Below are 19,644 nucleotides of genomic sequence, written 5' to 3'. Positions count from 1 at the left end.
GGTCAATTGCCTCTAACTGTTCCCAATGAGCGATCACACAAATACCAGTCATCTAAGTGAGATGTTTAACGCCGTATGTGCTGGTGCCGGGCAGCGAGAGTGTGTGGCCAGCATCGCTAGATACTTTCTGAAAAATGTACGTCGTACCCCTATATGTAACGGGTAAAATCAAACACACATGTTTTTCTTGGTGTAGTTATTATTACTGAGGTTATTTATAGTGTGTTTATTTGTAAAACCCCAGAGTAAATTTAGACACTCTAAGACAATAGGGAAGGAGGGGGACGGTATTCTTGGTATAATTGGAAACTTATGTGTTTGCGGATTATGTTTATAATGTAGGCTGTATGGCTGGAAGGGGGGGGGGGGTAATCAGAAATCAGTGTTGCATTGCTTTAGATTAGATTTTAGTGTTTAACTAAGAATTCTGCGAAACTTGCTGTACAAACATGATGATTTTTGGTTGGGAAACCAGCAAACCAGATGCATGGGCAGACTAGACGGGCTCTTATCTGCCATCAAAGTCCATGCAACCGTTTCAGTTATTAGATTGCGAGCTCTTCTTACATTCTGTAATGCCAGCAAACAAAGAATAAATCTGTGGTAAAAATACACAGCAAACTATAGATATCTGCAAATCGATCCATCTCCTCTTATTACCAGTTTTTTTATATACATATTTTTTTTTATTTTTTTTTTTTTATAGATGCCGACGAATGTAAAGCAAAACCTTGCGTGAATGCAAACTCTTGCAGAAACCTGATCGGTAGCTACTATTGTGACTGCGTTCCTGGCTGGACGGGTCAGAACTGTGACACAAGTAAGCATATTTTAACAAGGGCTCTGTTTCCGGACTTCATTTTCTAGGCGATATTTAACTCGCCAGCTATTTGTAGAAGAAAAAAAAAAAAACTTCTCATAACTAGCTAGGCAGGTTTTCCTATTTGACATAATTTAAAAAAAAAAAAAAAAAAAAAAAAAAAAAGGGAGTTGCCAGTCTGGGAAGAAAATATAGAATTTTATCGGACTTATTAGCCTGTAGCGTGGTCTTATTCTGATAACGCGTTTAAAACAATGATGTGAAGTGATTCTAGACTAGTAGAAAGTGCTCCTTAAGGTTCCCACCCATTATAATACTCTTATCTAAAGGAAAGCATGCAGGAAACTCAACAAAAGTTCTATCTAGCCTAACCATACAGAATTGCATTCTTTCAACATCATTGAAGGGGGCATACTGTGGTTCATGATCCCAAATTAACCCTTTGGTTTCCCTGGGTTTGGGCTGCACGATTGTGGCTCTCGGTAGCATTACAAAGCTTTGCACTGTGTGTAACTTTGGCCTTTTTTTAAAATGTTATATTTCTTTTGTCTACTTTTCAGATATTAACGATTGCATCGATCAATGTCAAAACGGAGGAAGCTGCAGGGTAAAATTTTGTTTCATGGAATGGCATTAGTAATACATTTTATTCTGCGGCGGGTTATGGCAAAGAGGTCCATAGGAAAGTTTAGTAGAGATTGACTTTTATAATAATCTGTATTTAATCCTTGATTTTTTTTTATTTTTTTTTTGTCACCGCAGGACCTTGTTAATGGGTTTCGTTGTATATGTCCACCCGGCTATACTGGAGATCGTTGTGAGAAAGATGTCAATGAATGCGCTAGCAACCCTTGTTTGAATGGAGGTCACTGCCAGGATGAAATCAATGGATTTCAATGTTTGTGTCCTGCTGGTTTCTCAGGAAACCTCTGTCAGGTGAGCGCAGGTGAAATCCAAGCCACAGATAACAGAGCCCCTTTTTTTTTTTTTTTTTTTTTTTTTTTTTCTTTTCTTTTCCCCTCTTTCTAATGATTTGTATGCTGAATACCTTGTGCTCACTGAGGCTTGCTATAAAGTTATACTCCTAACAGCTGTCTGCCAATAAAGCGTTGGTGGGGTGGGGGTGAGTGGAAGAAATCGGATCTATTCAGTTAAACAGATCGCAAATGTTTGCATGTTAAGTTTTGTTGTATGTTCACAGTTGGCCTTTTAGTTGGCTGTTTTATATCCCAAATCTGTCTGCTCAGATCTAGGCAAACTAGGCTCGGTACATTCTGCCTTAAGTAAAATTAATGGAGGCAGTTAGATGGAAAGGTCAGATTCCAGAGTGTCTGCTCTCTTTAGCATTGAATAGGATAATAATAAAACCTTTGTTTCTTTCTGCTTCCCCTTCAATATTTTACAGTTGGATATAGATTATTGCGAGCCCAACCCTTGCCAGAATGGAGCCCAGTGCTTTAACCTCGCCGTAGATTACTTCTGTAACTGCTCCGAGGACTATGAGGGGAAGAATTGTTCGCACTTAAAAGATCATTGTCGCACGACCCCTTGTGAAGGTAGGTGAAGTCCGCTGGTTGGCTTAGCGTGAGCTCCTCGGGTTGGGTTGTCCCATTCATGGTTTCACTCGTGACCGTTTAAGTGGTTATGAGCCACACCATGTGCTAATAATTTCCAGCTGCTTGTGGAGCTTCCACTCTACTCTTTCAGCAGTGTTTGCTCCGTGTTCCATGAGCAGTAAACTTCTGATCAACCTGGTTTCTGCTTTGTGACATTTTCAGAACAATTTTAAGTGTGTGTGTGTGTGTGTGTGAGCAATGCAATTGTTACTCCTGACAAAAGAAGCAAATTCTTAGACTGAAAGCGTTCGTTTGCTTTACTTGGTATTTATACGCAGCTCTGGCGACTCCAATTTAAATCCGTTTAGAGTCTGTTTCAACTTGTTAGGTAATTGAGCACTGAGGCTAGAAAAATCTTGATGGCTGCAGCCATTAGAGCTAATGTTTCAAAAATGATCACTTTTACGAACCCCTAGGAAAGTCTCATTGCCTTTTTGCAGGCGTTTTTAAATTGTGCTGCTGGGCGGTGAAGGGAGCTTTACCCAAATATGAACCGTTTCCCACGCGTAATAAGGTATTAACATATAATAACGTTATTTTTGTTCTTCCAGTGATTGACAGTTGTACCGTGGCAGTGGCTTCAAATAGTACCCCAGAAGGCGTGCGCTATATTTCTTCAAATGTTTGTGGCCCCCATGGGAAATGCAAGAGCCAACCGGGTGGCAAATTCACCTGTGAGTGCAACAAGGGCTTCACAGGAACCTACTGTCATGAGAGTAAGTCCTGTCTTTGTATGCACTTATATGGGGTCGCCTTAAATTACCGTTTTTGATTCTGAGTTGGACAGCCTGCGTACTTTTATTCTGCTGTCCAGATGTTTGTAATTGTGAAACGGTGATTCATGCGTAAACCGTGCGTGTTTGTATGCCTAGTCCTAGGTTATTAAATTAACTGCTTCTGTGAATACATTGGTATTGGGTTGCTGCGATTGATAATATCCTTGGTTATTATTCTTATGAGCGGGTGGTAACAATACTTGTGTTTCTTGCAGATATCAATGATTGCGAAAGCAACCCCTGTAGGAACAGCGGGACCTGCATTGATGGAGTGAACTCTTATAAATGTATCTGTAGCGAAGGATGGGAAGGAACATACTGTGAAACGAGTAAGTGCTAATCGGCTGTACGCTGGGCTATTTCTAAGAAATCTTGGCGTGAAAGCACGTTAAAATAGTAAGAATTGATAACTTAATTTGTGCCGTTTTTATTGTGTTTGTGAAAGCACATGACGAGTGTCACAAGTCGCTGCCGCAGATCACCAGGCTGTCAGTTGACAGTCTGCTAAGTGTAAAGGGAATTTGAGTTATCTTTTATTGGGCCAGCCATAAATTATTGTGAACTTGATGAATAGTGAATTTGCCAAGTTTTGCTGCCTGAATATATGTAAAACTCAAAGCCTCGTTAAAGAGATCCTGTAGATGAATCATTCGAGTCACCTGGTGAATGTTGTGTGAGGTTGGGGTTAAAATAATGATGATACTACCCAATTTTCTGGATAAACAGACTAATGGGCATTGTGAGAGTAAACGATTAAGCATCCATTTTTGTTATTTCAGACATCAATAACTGCAGTAAAAATTCTTGCCACAACGGAGGTACTTGTCGGGACTTGGTTAACGATTTTTACTGCGAATGCAAGAATGGGTGGAAAGGAAAAACATGCCACTCCCGTAAGTCTGGCTTCCACTAGTAAGCCTTAAATGGTGACATTGGGTTTAAACCCTATGTAAAATCTGTGTTTTCTTCCCTGCAGAGGACAGCCAGTGTGACGAAACCACGTGCAACAATGGTGGGACATGCTATGATGAAGGCGATACATTCAAATGCATATGTTCTGCTGGATGGGAGGGCACAACATGTAATATTGGTAAGAATGCCCAATCCCTACCTTTATACCCCTACCTTATATTCATCAAACTGGGAGAGTTGGGCAATAAGCTATGTAAAGTCCATCCCTGCGAAAAGAGCTTGGTTTTATTTATTGTGTTTGGTGTATTTATTGTATTTTCCCTAGTTATGCTGTTAGAGTTTGCCGACTCCAGCAATAAAGTGCAGAAAATTTATTTAAAAGAAGGAAAACATCCTGCTTGCTTTCATTACTTGTCTGTTCCCTACTCGGCTTTCATGCTTACTTTGCAATGTTTTCTTCGTAGCAAGAAACAGCAGCTGTTTGCCAAATCCCTGCTTCAATGGTGGAACTTGCGTAGTCCGTGGGGACTCCTTCACTTGTGTTTGCAAAGAAGGCTGGGAAGGTCCGACATGCTCTCAGAGTAAGTTTGCTTTAGCTCTTCTGCTGACGGGTGGGTGATGCGGGGGTTATCCGATGAGACGGCCAGTTCATCCTACCACCCTGTGATACCTTAAATTAAAACCAGAACGCAAGAGCTTTTTGATGTTAACTTAAGCATCACCTGAATTCTGTTTTTTCTTTATAACATTAAGTAACAGAGGTTTGACCTGGGCATGAGAAAGTTACAAATCGGCTAACTAGAGACAGCTGTTGTCCTGTTTTTCCTACATTCTTTTTAACCAAAAACTTGGTTCTGCTTCCACTCTTTTTTTTTTTTTTTTTTTTTTTTTATATTTTTTTTTAAATATAAGGATCTCTTCCTGTTTCACATTTTTTTTAAATACATTCAATTATAGCATGCGCATGATTAATTTTGTTTATAGAGAAACAGAATTTGCAAACCTAGAAGGTTTTTTTGCTTTCTTTCTTAATGTTTTTTTATTTTTTATTTTTTTAGATACAAATGACTGCAATCCACATCCATGGTAAGTATAACCATTTAAAGAGGGGGGGGGGCTCCAACTCTCCACCAGAGTGTTACAAAAGTAATTGGGTGTTAATATGTCTATACGACCTATAAAAATGTTTCATACCGAATAGTCTTAGTCGTATTTTTAACTTTTTTTTTTTATAAGGCTAATAAGCACCCAATGAAAATAGAGCATAATCTAGAGTTAGAATTTTTTGTATAGCGCCATCATATTCTGTAGCGCTGTACAATGGGTAGACGGGACATAGAAAACATAATTTTATTTTTGAAACTTCCCCTGGTGGAGGAACCCTATATTTTCATTTTCTGTGATTGTGGGCTACATGTCCATAGTTCCTGTGTCTCAAATGATGATGATTTCACCAAATCAGTGACTTTCTTGCCTCCACGTACTACACCACGGCCTTTTGCATATTTCCCTAACGCTCCCAACAACCACTCTAGGCTTGCCCCATACATTACATAGGCTTATTTCTGTTGTACTGCGTGTTATTTAAACAGATCTCGAACAGTTGTAAAGTCGTGTTTTGACATTGCATTGCAACATGGTGTCATTTGTCCTTAAAGAGTTGACCTAAAAACTGCATGTGCATACTTCATATATTGATTTTATTGTTGTAGCTACAACAGTGGAACATGTGTGGATGGAGACAACTGGTACCGCTGTGAATGTGCCCCCGGATTTGCTGGCCCAGACTGCAGGATTAGTAAGTATTAAATCTCTGCATGTTATATACAACATAATCTTAAAGGGGATATGTTTTTAGAGTAATAGTACCAACACTCTGAACGTTGTGGGTTTTTTTGTTTTATTTTTCCTACTATGGAGTCTAAATAAAGCAACTCACATTGCTGGACCTATAATTGCATAATGAGTTTTTGGATGATTTTTGACTTGGCCGCACAATGGCAGGGTTTGTGGCTGTCTAATGCCTGAATCCAATAAATCATGGTGGTATCCAGCATCTCTTGCACTCTTGCTTATCACGCACAATCTATTTTGTATATAACATTATAGTGCATAGTCTTGTCTGTTGATCTGTGCTCAGCCTGGTCAATCTATTTATAAAGGTTTGGAAAAATGTAAAGATAGCCTACTCTCTGATAATGACCGAACAACTTTATGAAGTTCTTGGTTTTGCTCTGCAATGTCTGACAATTATGACATTATGCAACTTGATATAATAATTTTTTTTGTTTTTCTTTTCATGAAGATATCAATGAGTGTCAGTCTTCCCCCTGTGCTTTTGGAGCTACATGCATTGATGAGATCAACGGCTTCCGTTGTGTTTGCCCACCTGGTCGTGTTGGCCCAAGATGTCAAGAAGGTAGGGATTTCTCTTTCTATGCTGTCATGGCCTGGAAGGATTAACTCAAAAGTTGACATTGGACTTTATCTTGCTGCTCTGTTGTAACTAAGCTCTCGGGGTACAGCTTATTTGGGTGAGAATGATAAATGTTCCATCGATCTGGGGGTTAGGGTTAAGTCATAAGTGTGTATATGTGTATATATATATATATATATATATTATAATATATAATATTACACTTCTGTTTAAATGAAGACGCTACGTGCTAACACAATGTTTGATTGTGAAGTTACAGGAAGGCCTTGCATAACTGGTGGTCATATAATGCCAGATGGTGCAAAATGGGATGACGACTGCAATGCTTGCCAGTGTTTGAACGGGAAGGTTACATGCTCAAAGGTACGTGTTTTTTCATTCTACATTGTTAAATGCTATTTTATTTGATTAGCATTCTTTGCGCTAGAGACTTTTTCTCCAGTAGTAGACTCTGTTAACTTCTGTTTCAGGGGCAATGCCATTATAATGAATACATTTAACACTTTATTTTATGCACATGGTGCCCCTTTTGGATGTCTGGGAGCATAGTATATTGACTATTTATGCATTTTTTTTCCCAGGTGTGGTGCGGCCCTCAACGTTGTGAAATGCACAGTATAAGTGGCAGTGAGTGCCCTACTGGACAGTCCTGTGTTCCCATTAAAGACAATCACTGCTTCGTTCCTCCCTGCACTGGAGTGGGAGAATGCTGGCCCTCCAACCAGCCACCGGTGAAGACGAAGTGCAACGCAAATACCAGTTACCAAGACCGCAGCTGTGCCAACATCACTTTCACATTCAACAAGGAGATGATGTCTCCAGTAAGTGAAGATGAAGAGTTAAATACTGACATAGCATTTGGATGAGCTTCTGCTAGGGAAACAAGCATATGGATTCTAGGAAATAACTTTTTATTATCAAGTCCTATGTATCTTATTCTGCAAAAGCCTAGTGGCAGTCAGAAGCATTTTTGGAATATTAATGAACATTTCTTTTAAATTGCTTCTTCTTATGCAAATAAGTTAGTTTTTCACTCGCTCCAAGGTTGTCACTTATTTGTTTTTATCACTACATTTTCTGTTGTCTTCTTAGGGCCTCACTACTGAGAGCATTTGCAACGAACTGAGGAATCTTAACGTTTTGAAGAATGTTTCTGCTGAATATTCCATCTACATCACTTGTGAGCCGTCTCCTCTGGCAAACAATGAAATACATGTTGCTATAGTGAGTAGAAAGGTTTTATTTATGGAAAAATACACTATACTAAAACATAAAATACAATGACAGTGATGCGTGTATTAAACCAGCGCTACCATAAAGTGATTGAACGCATTATATGATTTAGCAATGCCTTCTGATACCATGTTAAAGTGACGTTGAATTAAAGTAAAATTTATTTTTAACCATTACGAAAGGTTTGGACAATTATCTTAAGTAAATGTTACTTACCTTACTCTGGTCACTTTATGCCACCTGCTCCCTCTCTATTAGTGTCGATACACATTGTCAGATCACAGCTTCCGACATTATGGGCATAATGGACCCTGCCAGCCGCCAGTACTGTCGGGGAGAGGAAGTATATAAACATGGGCAAAAACCTGCAGGGAATGTAAAGATACTGGTGTGCGTGTAAATATGGGTGGATTCACTAAACCTGTTTACCTGCTGTGAAATCTGACAGCTGTTCTCAGAATACCATGTCATTTCATTAAAAAAAAAGTCATCTCTGGTAGCGTTGCTGATGGGAACATTACAAAGTACAAATCTGGCTTACTGCTCCCTTTGAAAAAAAAAAGTGATTGTTTACATGCTTTTCATTTATTTATTTATTTGAATTTTTATTTTCAGTCTGCTGAAGAAGGCCAGGATGGCAGAAACCCCGTGAAAGACATCACTGATAGAATTATCGAACTAGTAAGCAAACGAGATGAAAATAATACATTCATCGCATCTGTGGCAGAGGTCAGAGTGCAGAGAAGACACACAAAGAACAAGACAGGTGAGCATGATGATCAGGCAATAGAGTGCTCTCTAGGCAACTATAAAATATAAATAAATATAAAATATTAACACGAATAGATTAAACACCCTTTTCAGAAAGGATATTACACTTCTAGATCATGCTTCTCTTCAGTTCAGTAGTATCCCAGTGTAATTGTCCCAAATGTCTTGCGGCCTATTTTAACGCAACTCCTTTTATTAAATAAATACATATTTATAAATATGAAAATATATATTTTTAGTTGTTGCATTTCATTTAACAATTTATTTTTATGCAATCTTATCCGCCTTTGGTACCAATAAGCCATGAGAAAAATGAGGTTGTGATACTTCGTGGGTTTTTTTTTTTAATCCTGACTTATTAAGAGTTAAATTACAAAGGTATGCTAACAGCAGGGTGAAGCATTGTTAAATGGTGAAATTCAATACTAATTGCTCTCCATTCTCCATAGATTTTCTGGTGCCGTTGCTGAGTTCCGTTCTCACCGTGGCTTGGATCTGTTGCCTGGTAACGGCTTTTTATTGGTGCATTCGGAAGCGGAGAAAGCAAAGTAGCCACATGCATACGGCCTCTGACGACAACACCACCAACAACGTGCGGGAGCAGCTGAACCAAATCAAAAATCCCATAGATAAACACGGGGCCAACGGTGTTCCCATCAAAGAGTACGAGAACAAAAATTCCAAAATTGCAAAAATAAGGACACACAATTCTGAAGTAGAAGAAGACGACATGGACAAGCACCAACAGAAAGCCCGATTTGCAAAGCAGCCAGCTTACACATTGGTGGACAGAGACGAAAAGCCCCCCAACAGCACCCCCACAAAACAGCCAAACTGGACAAATAAACAAGACAACAGAGACTTAGAAACTGCACAAAGTTTAAACCGAATGGAATACATTGTATAGCAGACAGCGGCACTGCCGTGCAGGGCTTGTGATCTGCTGTATGGGGCTCGGAATTTCTAGTTCTTAAACTGTTGTGTAATATTTTGAGTCTAAGGCTATTATTTACTTAGAATCCCTATGTTAATTTAAGTTTTGACAAGCTGGCTTACACTGGCAATGATAGTTGCTGTGGTTGGCTGGAATACTAAGTGCTGCATTTCACATCTATGCAAAACTAGTCAAAAGTGCCCTAATGTAAACTCCACTGCAGCTGAAACATTGTGGAAAAGCATCGTATGATATTGTATAGCCTTTGGAAATGTCTTAGCTCTTAATTTTGCTTCAAGGTTTTCAGCAGGAATCTGTAAGAATACAGTCTTTAGAATAATTTTATTTATATTTATTATTTTTGTGTATATTAGTTTTTATGGTGATGTACAACTAGTTCTGTATCTAAAAAGTGCCTTTGTAGGTCAGAACCACAGCAACTATCGAAAATGTATTTATTTTTATTTTTTATTTTTTTTGTTGGAAAAGGGGTTGGGAGGGACTGTCAGCTGTTGCTGGTAAAATGAAGAAATGTCAAGTAGTTTTTTTGTATAGAAATGTAAATATTTTTTTTTATTTTTTATTAATCACTGTGTATATTTGATTTATTAACTTAATAATCAAGAGCCTTAAATATCATTCCTTTTTATTTATACTTGTTTAGAGTTGAAGGTATTTGATAGCTTTTGTAAGCTTTTGGGGGGGCTTAATTTTTTTTTTTAATTCAGTTCATGTTACATGTTACCTATATGCCAAAATTAAGGTGTTCTAAAAATAGTTTATTTTTTAAGAATAGGAAGGGCTCAGATACCTTGTTGCTGGTTTTTGTTTTTTTTGTACAATGTCTCATGTAAAAAAAAAAAAAAAAAAAAAAAAATCAAACACCTTTATATAGTATCACTTTAAGACTTTGTTTTGTAAAGTTAAGAATGACCATTTTGAAAGTTAGACTTTAGAACAGTCTTTGCTGCTTTGGCTTTCTTATTATAAAATACAAAATTTAAAAAAATAAAACGTGACTGGCAGATATTCTGCTACAAGGCAGTTCAAGGGAGTAAATTGAGTTATTTCTTTGTGTACAAGAAATATAAGGTGTGCAAAATAAAAATGAAAAAAAAAGTGTGAAGTTGGAAGCACAGCAATACTGTTTTTGTTTTTGTAAATTCATATAATTTTTCCAATATGAAAATGTACTACAGAACCACTTGTAGATATTATTTTTTTAATATTTTTTTTTTATCTGGTGATACTAGGGAGTATTCCATTAAGCTAGTCGTTGAATACTTGAACAGTAGAAATCCAGTGATCACTGTTGCTTTTCCATACCTTACACTGCCTGCCTTAACATTGAATAACTTCACACCTGCAGTGGTGGAGTGGAGTACAAGAGGATTTTTTTATCACAGCAACTGACTGTAACACCCCTGCTACTGTAGATGGTATACAAAAAAAAAAAATACTTTGCTTAAGTACACTTCAAAACCTAAACATAGTGATCAGCAGTTAGCCACTGAGATGCTAAAGATATCCTGTATTGTGATATTAGTGTTATATAAAACTTCAATACAATTTTGTTGTACTGTTCAGGCAACAAATTTTTGGAAAGTAATATTTATTAAATTTCTTTTGTATGAAAACCTAACATTTGTTTGCTTTTTTGCTTACAATATATTGTGTAAGTATACATATTTGGGGAGTTCATAAACGATATCGACATTCTGTTGTGTGGAAATGTTATTTGCCCTTAGTCTTTCTCATTGCTGCATATTTTATGCTGCTGAAGGCTAAGAGATCATCAACCAAATCCCAATATTAGATATCTAGAAAGATTCATTGGTGTGCTCCTGTGAACCATATTTATTTAAGAGCCAAAACCATCACGCAGAAGGTTTTAAGGTCCCCTATTATTAATGTGCCACCTCTCTTGAAGACGAACAGTGAGTATCATATTCTATATTTACATTTTTGTCTTATATTAGATAAAATGGAACCTGGGTGAAGAAATGCATTGTTTCGCTACATAATGTTATCATTAAACAAATGTATGTAAAATATAACGTGCACCTATAGACCTAAACCTGGCTAGGCCACCCTTAAGGCTAGGTTTCCACTTGGGTTTTTGTCCTGCGTTATTTTCTTGATGAAAAACGCCAAGAAAACTGCCACTGCATTTACCTGCGTTTTGGAGTTTTTTCTGGCGTTTTAGCCTGTCTGTGGAAATTGCTTTTTTGACCTTAGGCAGTTTTTCCAGCCTTTACACGTTAGAATTGTCACCCAGCTAAAAGGCATTAGCATAAATGGCAAGTATCTGCCCCCTCCTGATGTCATTTCCTTGGTAGAGTTCTACTTAAACGCCCTGGCGGACCCTTTTGTCTCTTTTCTGTGGTTTGTAAAGCATGCTTTATTCCGAATGTCTGTTCCTCTAGGAAGATTGGCCCCAAATGATCGTGCAAATTGTATGCTGTTGCTTTTGGCACGCAGGATCCAGTTGGGTATGTTTGTTTGTAATGGCATGTTTGTTCCAAATGGTGTAAAATTCAATATGAACTTTGTTTTGTGTGAAACTGTTTGTTTCCAGCCTATTTCTCGTAGGACACACAGATACTGGGTCCATCCTCTGCATTGTAACTGTGGGGAAAAAAACGCCAAGGCAAAACCCACATGGCTTTTTCATGGCGTTTTTTCTCTCCCATTGACTTCTATTGGAGAAAAACGCCAAGATTTCCTTGCAAAAAACGCCAGAGTGTCAACATGCTGCGATTTTTAAAAACTGCCACAGAGCCCAAGAAAGCAGAAAAATGCCAAAGAGGACTGAAAAAACGCCAAACAGAAAAACGCCAAGTGGATATGGCATTGTGCGATTTCCTATTGAAGAACAGCTAACATCTGGCCGCAGCGTTTTTTCACTAATAAAACGCCGTGTGGCTGAATTGGCGGTATTATGGGCGTTTTTAGCAAAAAAAAACCCAAGTGGAAACCTAGCCTTAAGCAGTAATTATTTTGGTCAGTCTCGAGCTTCCTGAAGGAATTTGTCAATTTATCCATGCCGTACCGCTTTAACTCTGTGACATTTGTGGGTTTTCCAAGCACAAACTATTAATTTCTGGTTTATCTGCAAAGTCTAAAAGCTGGCTTGGTTGATGAAAAGACCTACATCTTCCTGTAGGATTCTTTGATACAAAATAATTCATGGCCCCTTCAATGATGGCAAGTGGTCCAGATCAAAGTATTAGGGGCACATTCACTTTCTTCATACAGTAGAGTCTAATGGCAGGTTAAAAAAAACACTAACTTTAGCTGGGCAAAACAGGGATGCAGAATCATAGATGATTATCTTTGATTTGGGATTAGTTCACACATTGCCCTCGGGGAAATTTTGGCAGGATGGCCACTTTCTTCAGTTGTGTATACTGGTAGAATTAGGACCCAACAACCATACGGATTAATAAAATAAATTCTGTATTTTCTGTTAAATTTTGTTTTGCACTCAAGATCCTAAAAAAAACTGCCTGAAATTGACCACTCAATGGATGACTACGCGAGGACCAGTTCTTTTAGAGACTGTTGGCCTGCAATGTGTATGATCTTCAGACTAGTCTAACTATTAAGAGCACTGATACATTGTAGCACCTGTTAGATTTCCCATTGTTACCCCTCCAATGGTAAGCTCCTAGAATGATCTACAGCTAAACCACTGGCTTTAGCGACTGATCCTCCTAGATTTGTAGGTATGGTCATCCCTCGTTTGCCAGGGCAGTGATAAGCAAATGTTCAACTCTATTTGTCACATAAGTACGAGAAAAAAGACCCATTTGGGGCAATATGTTGCATGTCTGCTCTTGATATAGTCAAGCTTCTTCAGTTTTTTCAGTTCTTCTGACTGCTTATATGTGCGCAAATAAGACATCATTTTTGAGCCTGTCTGATGTTGCCCAATAGATATTGTTGGCCTGGCTAAGTGTGAAAGGTCATCTATTTTAAATCATTTGCTCTACTTTTGCCTTAATTTAATAGATTAACAGAAGGTTTAGTTATAAATTCAAGTCTAGATTTCTTGGCGATAATAACACATTTAAAGGAATAGCTTCATAAACTACTCCAGCCTTTTTTTTTTTCTAATTTAAAACTTATAGCCTCTTTTTCTATGGAAAAAAACTTTAAAACTTGGGTGGGCCAACTTAGTGTTTTACAAGCTCTGGCCCATGGAGACCCGATGGAATAGATAGTGGGTTAAATAAAACCTTTACATCTTAGATGTAAAGAGGGAAACTAAAACGCTGGTAACAACATGAAATGTGGGGATTGAACTTTCCATTTTATTGGCTTTATGGTAATTACAGAGTTCAAAGTGTCAAGGAGGCTAGGAAGGATTTAAAAAAAAAAAAAAAAAGGGAAATGGACTACAGGAAGTGTCCCACTGCTGGTGTATGTTTATTCTTTGCAAAACATGATTCATCAAACCAGAACAGAAATAGACTTGCTTTCCCAGTGAAGAAGGGATCAGTCTTTTTTGTTTAATAATAGCTGCAATAAAAGCATTTATTAAAATATATCCATTTAGATAGCTTTACAATGGTGGAGGGATAGTGTGGGAATCTTGTATAATTCATACATTGTTTATTACATTTTCAGAGAACTTATTACACAACATGGGAACACTCACACACAAGAAAACTTCCTGTTTCAAGTAATAAGACTCCCATTTTCCTGCAGTTTTACGGCTTCTCTGTATTTAGCCATTTTGACATTTTTTGTTAAGGTAAGCTGCCCATTTTCCCAAATCTACATCAATGGAAAGGGGCGGGCAGCTAGCCCCAGAAGCCTTTATTGTGTAGAGAGGCGGAGGGGAGTACAGTAGGTGGGAAGTGGCCACGGCCCAAAAGAGAAAGAAGAAACTGACCCAGAGGCCTTAACCCAGAGACACCAGGCCAAACCCGGAGAGTTCTCAACTATACCCACTTCATGTTTAATTTTCCACAATAGCAGAGAGGGAGTGAGTACTTACAAAGAAATGTATGCGAAACGTGTAATGCTTCGGTTTGTTTGCCACTTTTTGTTCTGATCCTGTACAGGAGTATACTGCTGTATCCACTGTGGCATTACAATAAATTATCACAAGGACTGTAAGAGTCTCTGTCTCATTCATCTTTTTGATAAACAATATAGTGTTTTCCTGGAGCACTTTGGGCAGAGCATCATCAGTTTCCTAATAAGCCCACAGGGCGAGCCTGAACAAATCCACTTGTTTCTTCCCACCTAACTGGCAGCCCAGCGTATTTTTTTGAATCTAAGACGAGACCAAAAATTGATTAAGGTCTGAGTCTTTACATCAGGAAAAACAGGCAGACTAGATGGGTCAGGGTGCCCTAGTTCCACCCATATTTATTGGATGGTTCTCCTATATTTATTAAATGGGACCATTAAATATGGGTGGCTCTAGTGCACTAGTGTCAAAACTTGTTAAATTTCATTTAAAGGATGGAAACAAAAAGTTATGTTTCATAAGCAAATCCTTTCAAAACAATGATTGAGTGGACTTGTTAAAACACAACGAAGTCAGAATATAATGAAATGTTTTTTAAGACAGGGTGTTTCAGATGATACACGCTATTACACCATACTTTCAAAAAAATCCCATTTCTGAGGATTATTTCCATTTTTTCAAGTGACCGCTGTTTGAGGAAGCAATGTGGTTTCCTAAACCAAGTACCAAAGCATACAGTCATAGAATGATGGGGCAAATCCTGAAATGTCAGCTCTTGTGACCACAACATCTATTATTTTGAGACTCTGTACTGCTAGTGGTATAGTTCAAAACCTCACCGTATCTACGATCGCTAGAACTTTCACTGGCATTTGAAATGTGAGACCTTTAAAACGATCAGCGCAACCCCAAGGAAATCATTTTGCTAATTTCCATCCTCTGTAAAATACCAAAACGCTGCACACACATTAAAGGGCTCATTCATTGTCCGTGCATGTTCTGTCGTGCACAACGGCAAGTGCGTAGGCAGCACCACATAGAAACAAGAAGTGATGAACTATTAGGATAATGAGGTCTTACTGTAAAGAGGAACATAAAATATTAGAAATAATCCTGTAATTATACAAAGAATTTGCCAGTGGGCAGGACTACCCCATCTATACTTTTTTCTTTCCCTGTCTGTTAATAATAACATCGGTTACATCGGGTTTTTGGCAATAGTTAGAAGGTAATCGGCTCTTAATTCCAGAGACTCTTTTTGATAACTTGAGAGCTCCCAGGTATGGTCACTGCGGTTGGGCCTTTATAGTGCGTTAAGAAGTCCTGCTGTAATGAATAAATAATAACATTCCACACATAAAATAAGAACATGTAAAGACATTTCTCAAAAGAACTAGATAATAAGTAAATACAAAGATACCACAGAAAGCCAGAATTAACATGGGGTAGAAATATATATATATATCCGTGGAAAATATACAAGTACAGAATGGAGCAGGGGAATTAAACGGTAGATTTTCATTTGAAAATGCAGTTGCTATGTATGAGAAATATTTGCACTCATGAGAATATGATTATGACTTCATCCTTACTGGTCATTCTGCCAAAAAGCTCCAAACAGCATGTTTGACAATATATAGTTAGCACCTGCAATCAGGCAGAGCCTCGGCAAAGAAATCATGGCACTGTGCCTGCGACAGCCAGGATCTGTTACATACCCCTATGGAAACGATGAGCAAGTTACCTGTACCACTATATCATAAACAGGAATATGTGCTGAAGAGGATATTAGCAACCTGATCGACCGTACCCATTTCTATTACAGACCACCTAAGACAAGCCCCTCTTACTTTAAACGTAGCCTTCTAGGGAAAGTACAGGGGCAGGAAGGGAGTTGATTTTTTGGAAGCAGCAGGATGTGATCCTCCACAATAGGAACATTCATGCTGAAATTGGCACGTTGCATACCAACAGTCATCGTACAGCCAGCAAATGTCTTTTTTTCCGCCTGCAGGCCCACCGGATTGCGAGCCTCTTGCAGTAGGAAAGGAAGATGGGTGTTGAGGGTTCATTAGTAGCCCCCATTTAATAGTATCCCAAAGCATATCCCAAAGCATATCCCAAAGCATTGCTGGGGAACATTCAAGCTTTTGCTGGCGTTGCTCATTGTACTTCAGCCAGCACTGACTGCCATAAATCTTACCCGCTCCCCAATTTAGATCCAAATAAGCCCAAACCACAGGGCTGTGTAGTGGTTGAGCTTGACACCATAAACTTGCATAAACCAAGAAATCCTCCAACAAGTTGACAAACATATGCAGCAGCCAGGCTTTATTCTCGGGGAGAAGACACTTACCTATGGTGAAGATATAATAATGGATCTAGGCAGAGCTATAACTAGGGCCCCTGGCACCTGCGCAGCCATCACATATGCTACCATATGGGACAGCATACAGTAATGAGTTTTGGGGAGAAACTTTAACCATACCCTAGCTTTTTTGCTATCTTGAATAAGGTCTATTATTTTTAGCTATTTATAGATGAAAAGTTCATTTTCGGAAACAAATTTATGTCTGAGTCTACTAAAATGAGGAGCAGTTCCCTTTTATCCTTTCTATAAAGAATAAATAACAGTCATGAGAAAAGTAAACTAAGACAAACAAAAGGAAACTGAAATTTTGAGAATTTCTGAAACTGGATCCGGCATGACTTGGTTTCCTTTATTTACTTCCTACTTTCCCCAGTCGTGTTTGTTAAGTTTACTGGAGCTTAAAATAAACGAAGTGGTTAAAATTAGTTATGCAAACAGTGATGTTTTGCTGATGTCATGGTTTCTCATAAGGTTCTCTGGACGCTTGCAGCGTTTATTTACAAGAGCTCAGGAAAGGGCTGGTAAGAGGGGTAAAGGGGTCTCCTGTGATCCACCGTCTGAAGCTTTTTATGTTTTACTTGCATTTCCACATAGAGCCGACAGGGAATATCCAGCAGCCAGGATGGTATTTACCCTTTCTCTGTAGCTTCTATGGGTCTTTCTAGATGCACAACCATTCAGATGTTTGAGGTCACTTGGTTCAATTGTTTTTGCAAATTTTTAACGGAATAGGCGTACAGAGGCTCTTCATCACAACCATCACTCCTGTGTTCCAATAGCACATTGTGTTCGCTAATCCAAGTGTAAATTTAAAAGACTAATTTATCATTATAAAACTCTTTTGTAATTATGTTAGCACAGCGAGAAATATCCTAATTTTCCATCAAAACAGCTAAGTGACCCCAAACTTTTGAACTGTGGTGTATGTCTGGGGACTTCTGTGTGTACAGACAGACTTGAGTCAGCCAACTCCAGCTCACCTTATTACTAACTGGTGCATCCACCTCATTTCCTATCATGTCCAGACCCTTTGTTTCACTCATATTTAACCAGAAGCTGCCTTTACTTTTGTTTTCTTAAAGTATGGTAGTTGTACGTATTATTCGTCCATTGAGGGGCCCTGTGGAGTGCAATCAGTCATGTCAGTCGTTGTAATACATTTCCAAGCTGGGTTCCTGAAGGAGCTGAGGAGAGCTCCTGGCTCGTTTGCCTGTTCAGATTGGGTGTGATCCTGTGTGCAGCTTCCACTTCCACACTGGGGAAGAAGCAGCAGCTGCGCTGTCAGTATCTTCCGCTGGACAGGATTCCGTGCAATATTTATGGAGTAGTCTGACCTCTGATCTCCGCTTCCAAGAGGTTCGCTTGGGGTGATCTCTGACGAAACCGACAAAAACAAATTGCAAATGTGCCCAAATTTTGTTAGGATTTGTCGCCACATGTAGCCGCCATTACAAGCCATTTTGGTGCCATTACAAGCACTTTTGGCGCTCCTTGAGGTGGTAAAAATTGAGTGTGTATAGGAGGGTACATATCAATAACTGAGAGGTAGAAGTAGCCAAAAAAGAAGAGGTGGTCTCATGGATGGTTATGGCTGACATCATTTTAACTTCAGTAGCAGCAGTTACAGACTGATGAGAGTTGGTGTGTGAGACAGTGACTAGCAGAGGCTGAGATTGATGTTCATTACTCACCAACCATACTGCAAGTTATTATTTATTTATTTAGGGCAGACAATTTACTGCTGTGGGAGAAACTGTAGTGTATGTATATAATCTATATACCACTTACAGGGACTGTATCATGTCTTGCCAATTTATTTTCAGGCAAAACTAAATATTTTTTATTATCCCTCTCTCTTTTCATATATTATTCTTCATTTTCATTGATAAATATTGGTGGCAAAACTAGTCATTTTACTAGCCTAGCGCACAGTGTGACTGTCTTTCGATTGTTTAAAATTTAAAACCTGTTCCTGAGTAGTTTCAGTTGCCCGTTTACACTACCAACCAGACCTCAAATTTGTGGACAAGTTTTTTTTTTGTTCTATCATATAAATTATTCTATGCTGTAATATATAATATTGGGAAAAGCCCCATGTGCCTACAAGTGCCTATCATCTGCCAGTGTCTGCCTGCACAGGCCCAGTACCCTTCCTTACTCTGATGGATCAATTCTTGTTCTTGTTTCTAATATGGGAGATTCAGTCTGCCTGCCAGTGCCTGTCCTGTGCCCTGCTCTGTCTCTGCTGCTGCAGTTTCCTTCCTTACTCTGAGGAATAAATATTTTTCTAATGTTGGGGGAATTTTAATATTCTGTACAGTGGGACTGGAAATGTGCCAGTGTCTACCTACTCCCAGTGCCCAACTACTGCTGCTGCTGCAGCACCTCCTTCCTTACTCTGAGGGATCAATTAATCAAACTGGGTCTCATGGCATGCTGCTGGATATTTGTATCCATGTGTCAAGGATCCCCCCCCAAGAATGTAATTTCTGAATCAGATAATGTGCCCAAATTTCCTGAATGGCCAGGAAACAAAGCTGTTGCCCGAAAAATGTGTCTGAATCGATTTTGCTTGCCATGCACAAGTCTAGTGTTTAAACTGATGATTGTAAAACAAGCTCACGTTTAGTTTTGATTAGGTTTCCCTTTAGAGGAGTTGTTCCATTCTATTGTTCTAATTCTGATTACCCTCTCAAGCCATACCTGGGAACTCTCAGGGCTTAACCCTGAGTCTTAAGGTTATGGCCCCAATCTCAGGGTCTCAGAGTGAAGGGGCAGATACAGAATTGA

At 38.7% G+C, this 19,644-nt stretch overlaps 1 protein-coding gene across 1 annotated transcript in view; it reads left to right on the top strand.

Annotated features, from left to right (window-relative positions):
• The window catches only part of LOC149303215 (protein jagged-1-like), a 28,318-nt gene extending 18,846 nt beyond the window's left edge, over nucleotides 1-9,472 (top strand). Inside the window, exons 10-26 of the mRNA XM_089481498.1 lie at nucleotides 707-820; nucleotides 1,381-1,427; nucleotides 1,583-1,756; nucleotides 2,226-2,376; nucleotides 2,988-3,152; nucleotides 3,428-3,541; nucleotides 3,992-4,105; nucleotides 4,189-4,302; nucleotides 4,589-4,705; nucleotides 5,183-5,210; nucleotides 5,837-5,922; nucleotides 6,430-6,543; nucleotides 6,815-6,924; nucleotides 7,143-7,382; nucleotides 7,654-7,785; nucleotides 8,410-8,560; nucleotides 9,015-9,472. Coding sequence (XP_089337624.1) covers nucleotides 707-820; nucleotides 1,381-1,427; nucleotides 1,583-1,756; nucleotides 2,226-2,376; nucleotides 2,988-3,152; nucleotides 3,428-3,541; nucleotides 3,992-4,105; nucleotides 4,189-4,302; nucleotides 4,589-4,705; nucleotides 5,183-5,210; nucleotides 5,837-5,922; nucleotides 6,430-6,543; nucleotides 6,815-6,924; nucleotides 7,143-7,382; nucleotides 7,654-7,785; nucleotides 8,410-8,560; nucleotides 9,015-9,472 — 2,429 coding nt within the window. The remainder of the gene's footprint in view (nucleotides 1-706; nucleotides 821-1,380; nucleotides 1,428-1,582; nucleotides 1,757-2,225; nucleotides 2,377-2,987; nucleotides 3,153-3,427; nucleotides 3,542-3,991; nucleotides 4,106-4,188; nucleotides 4,303-4,588; nucleotides 4,706-5,182; nucleotides 5,211-5,836; nucleotides 5,923-6,429; nucleotides 6,544-6,814; nucleotides 6,925-7,142; nucleotides 7,383-7,653; nucleotides 7,786-8,409; nucleotides 8,561-9,014) is intronic.
• Nucleotides 9,473-19,644: the final 10,172 nt, after the last annotated feature.

This window comes from Sceloporus occidentalis, unplaced genomic scaffold (assembly GCF_023333645.1).
Source record: "Sceloporus occidentalis isolate IW3139 unplaced genomic scaffold, rSceOcc1.0.p SCAF_15, whole genome shotgun sequence".
Classification (NCBI taxonomy): Eukaryota; Metazoa; Chordata; class Lepidosauria; order Squamata; family Phrynosomatidae; genus Sceloporus; species Sceloporus occidentalis.
The sequence above is the reverse complement of the archived record's forward strand: the minus strand, read 5'-3'. Positions and strand labels throughout refer to the sequence as shown.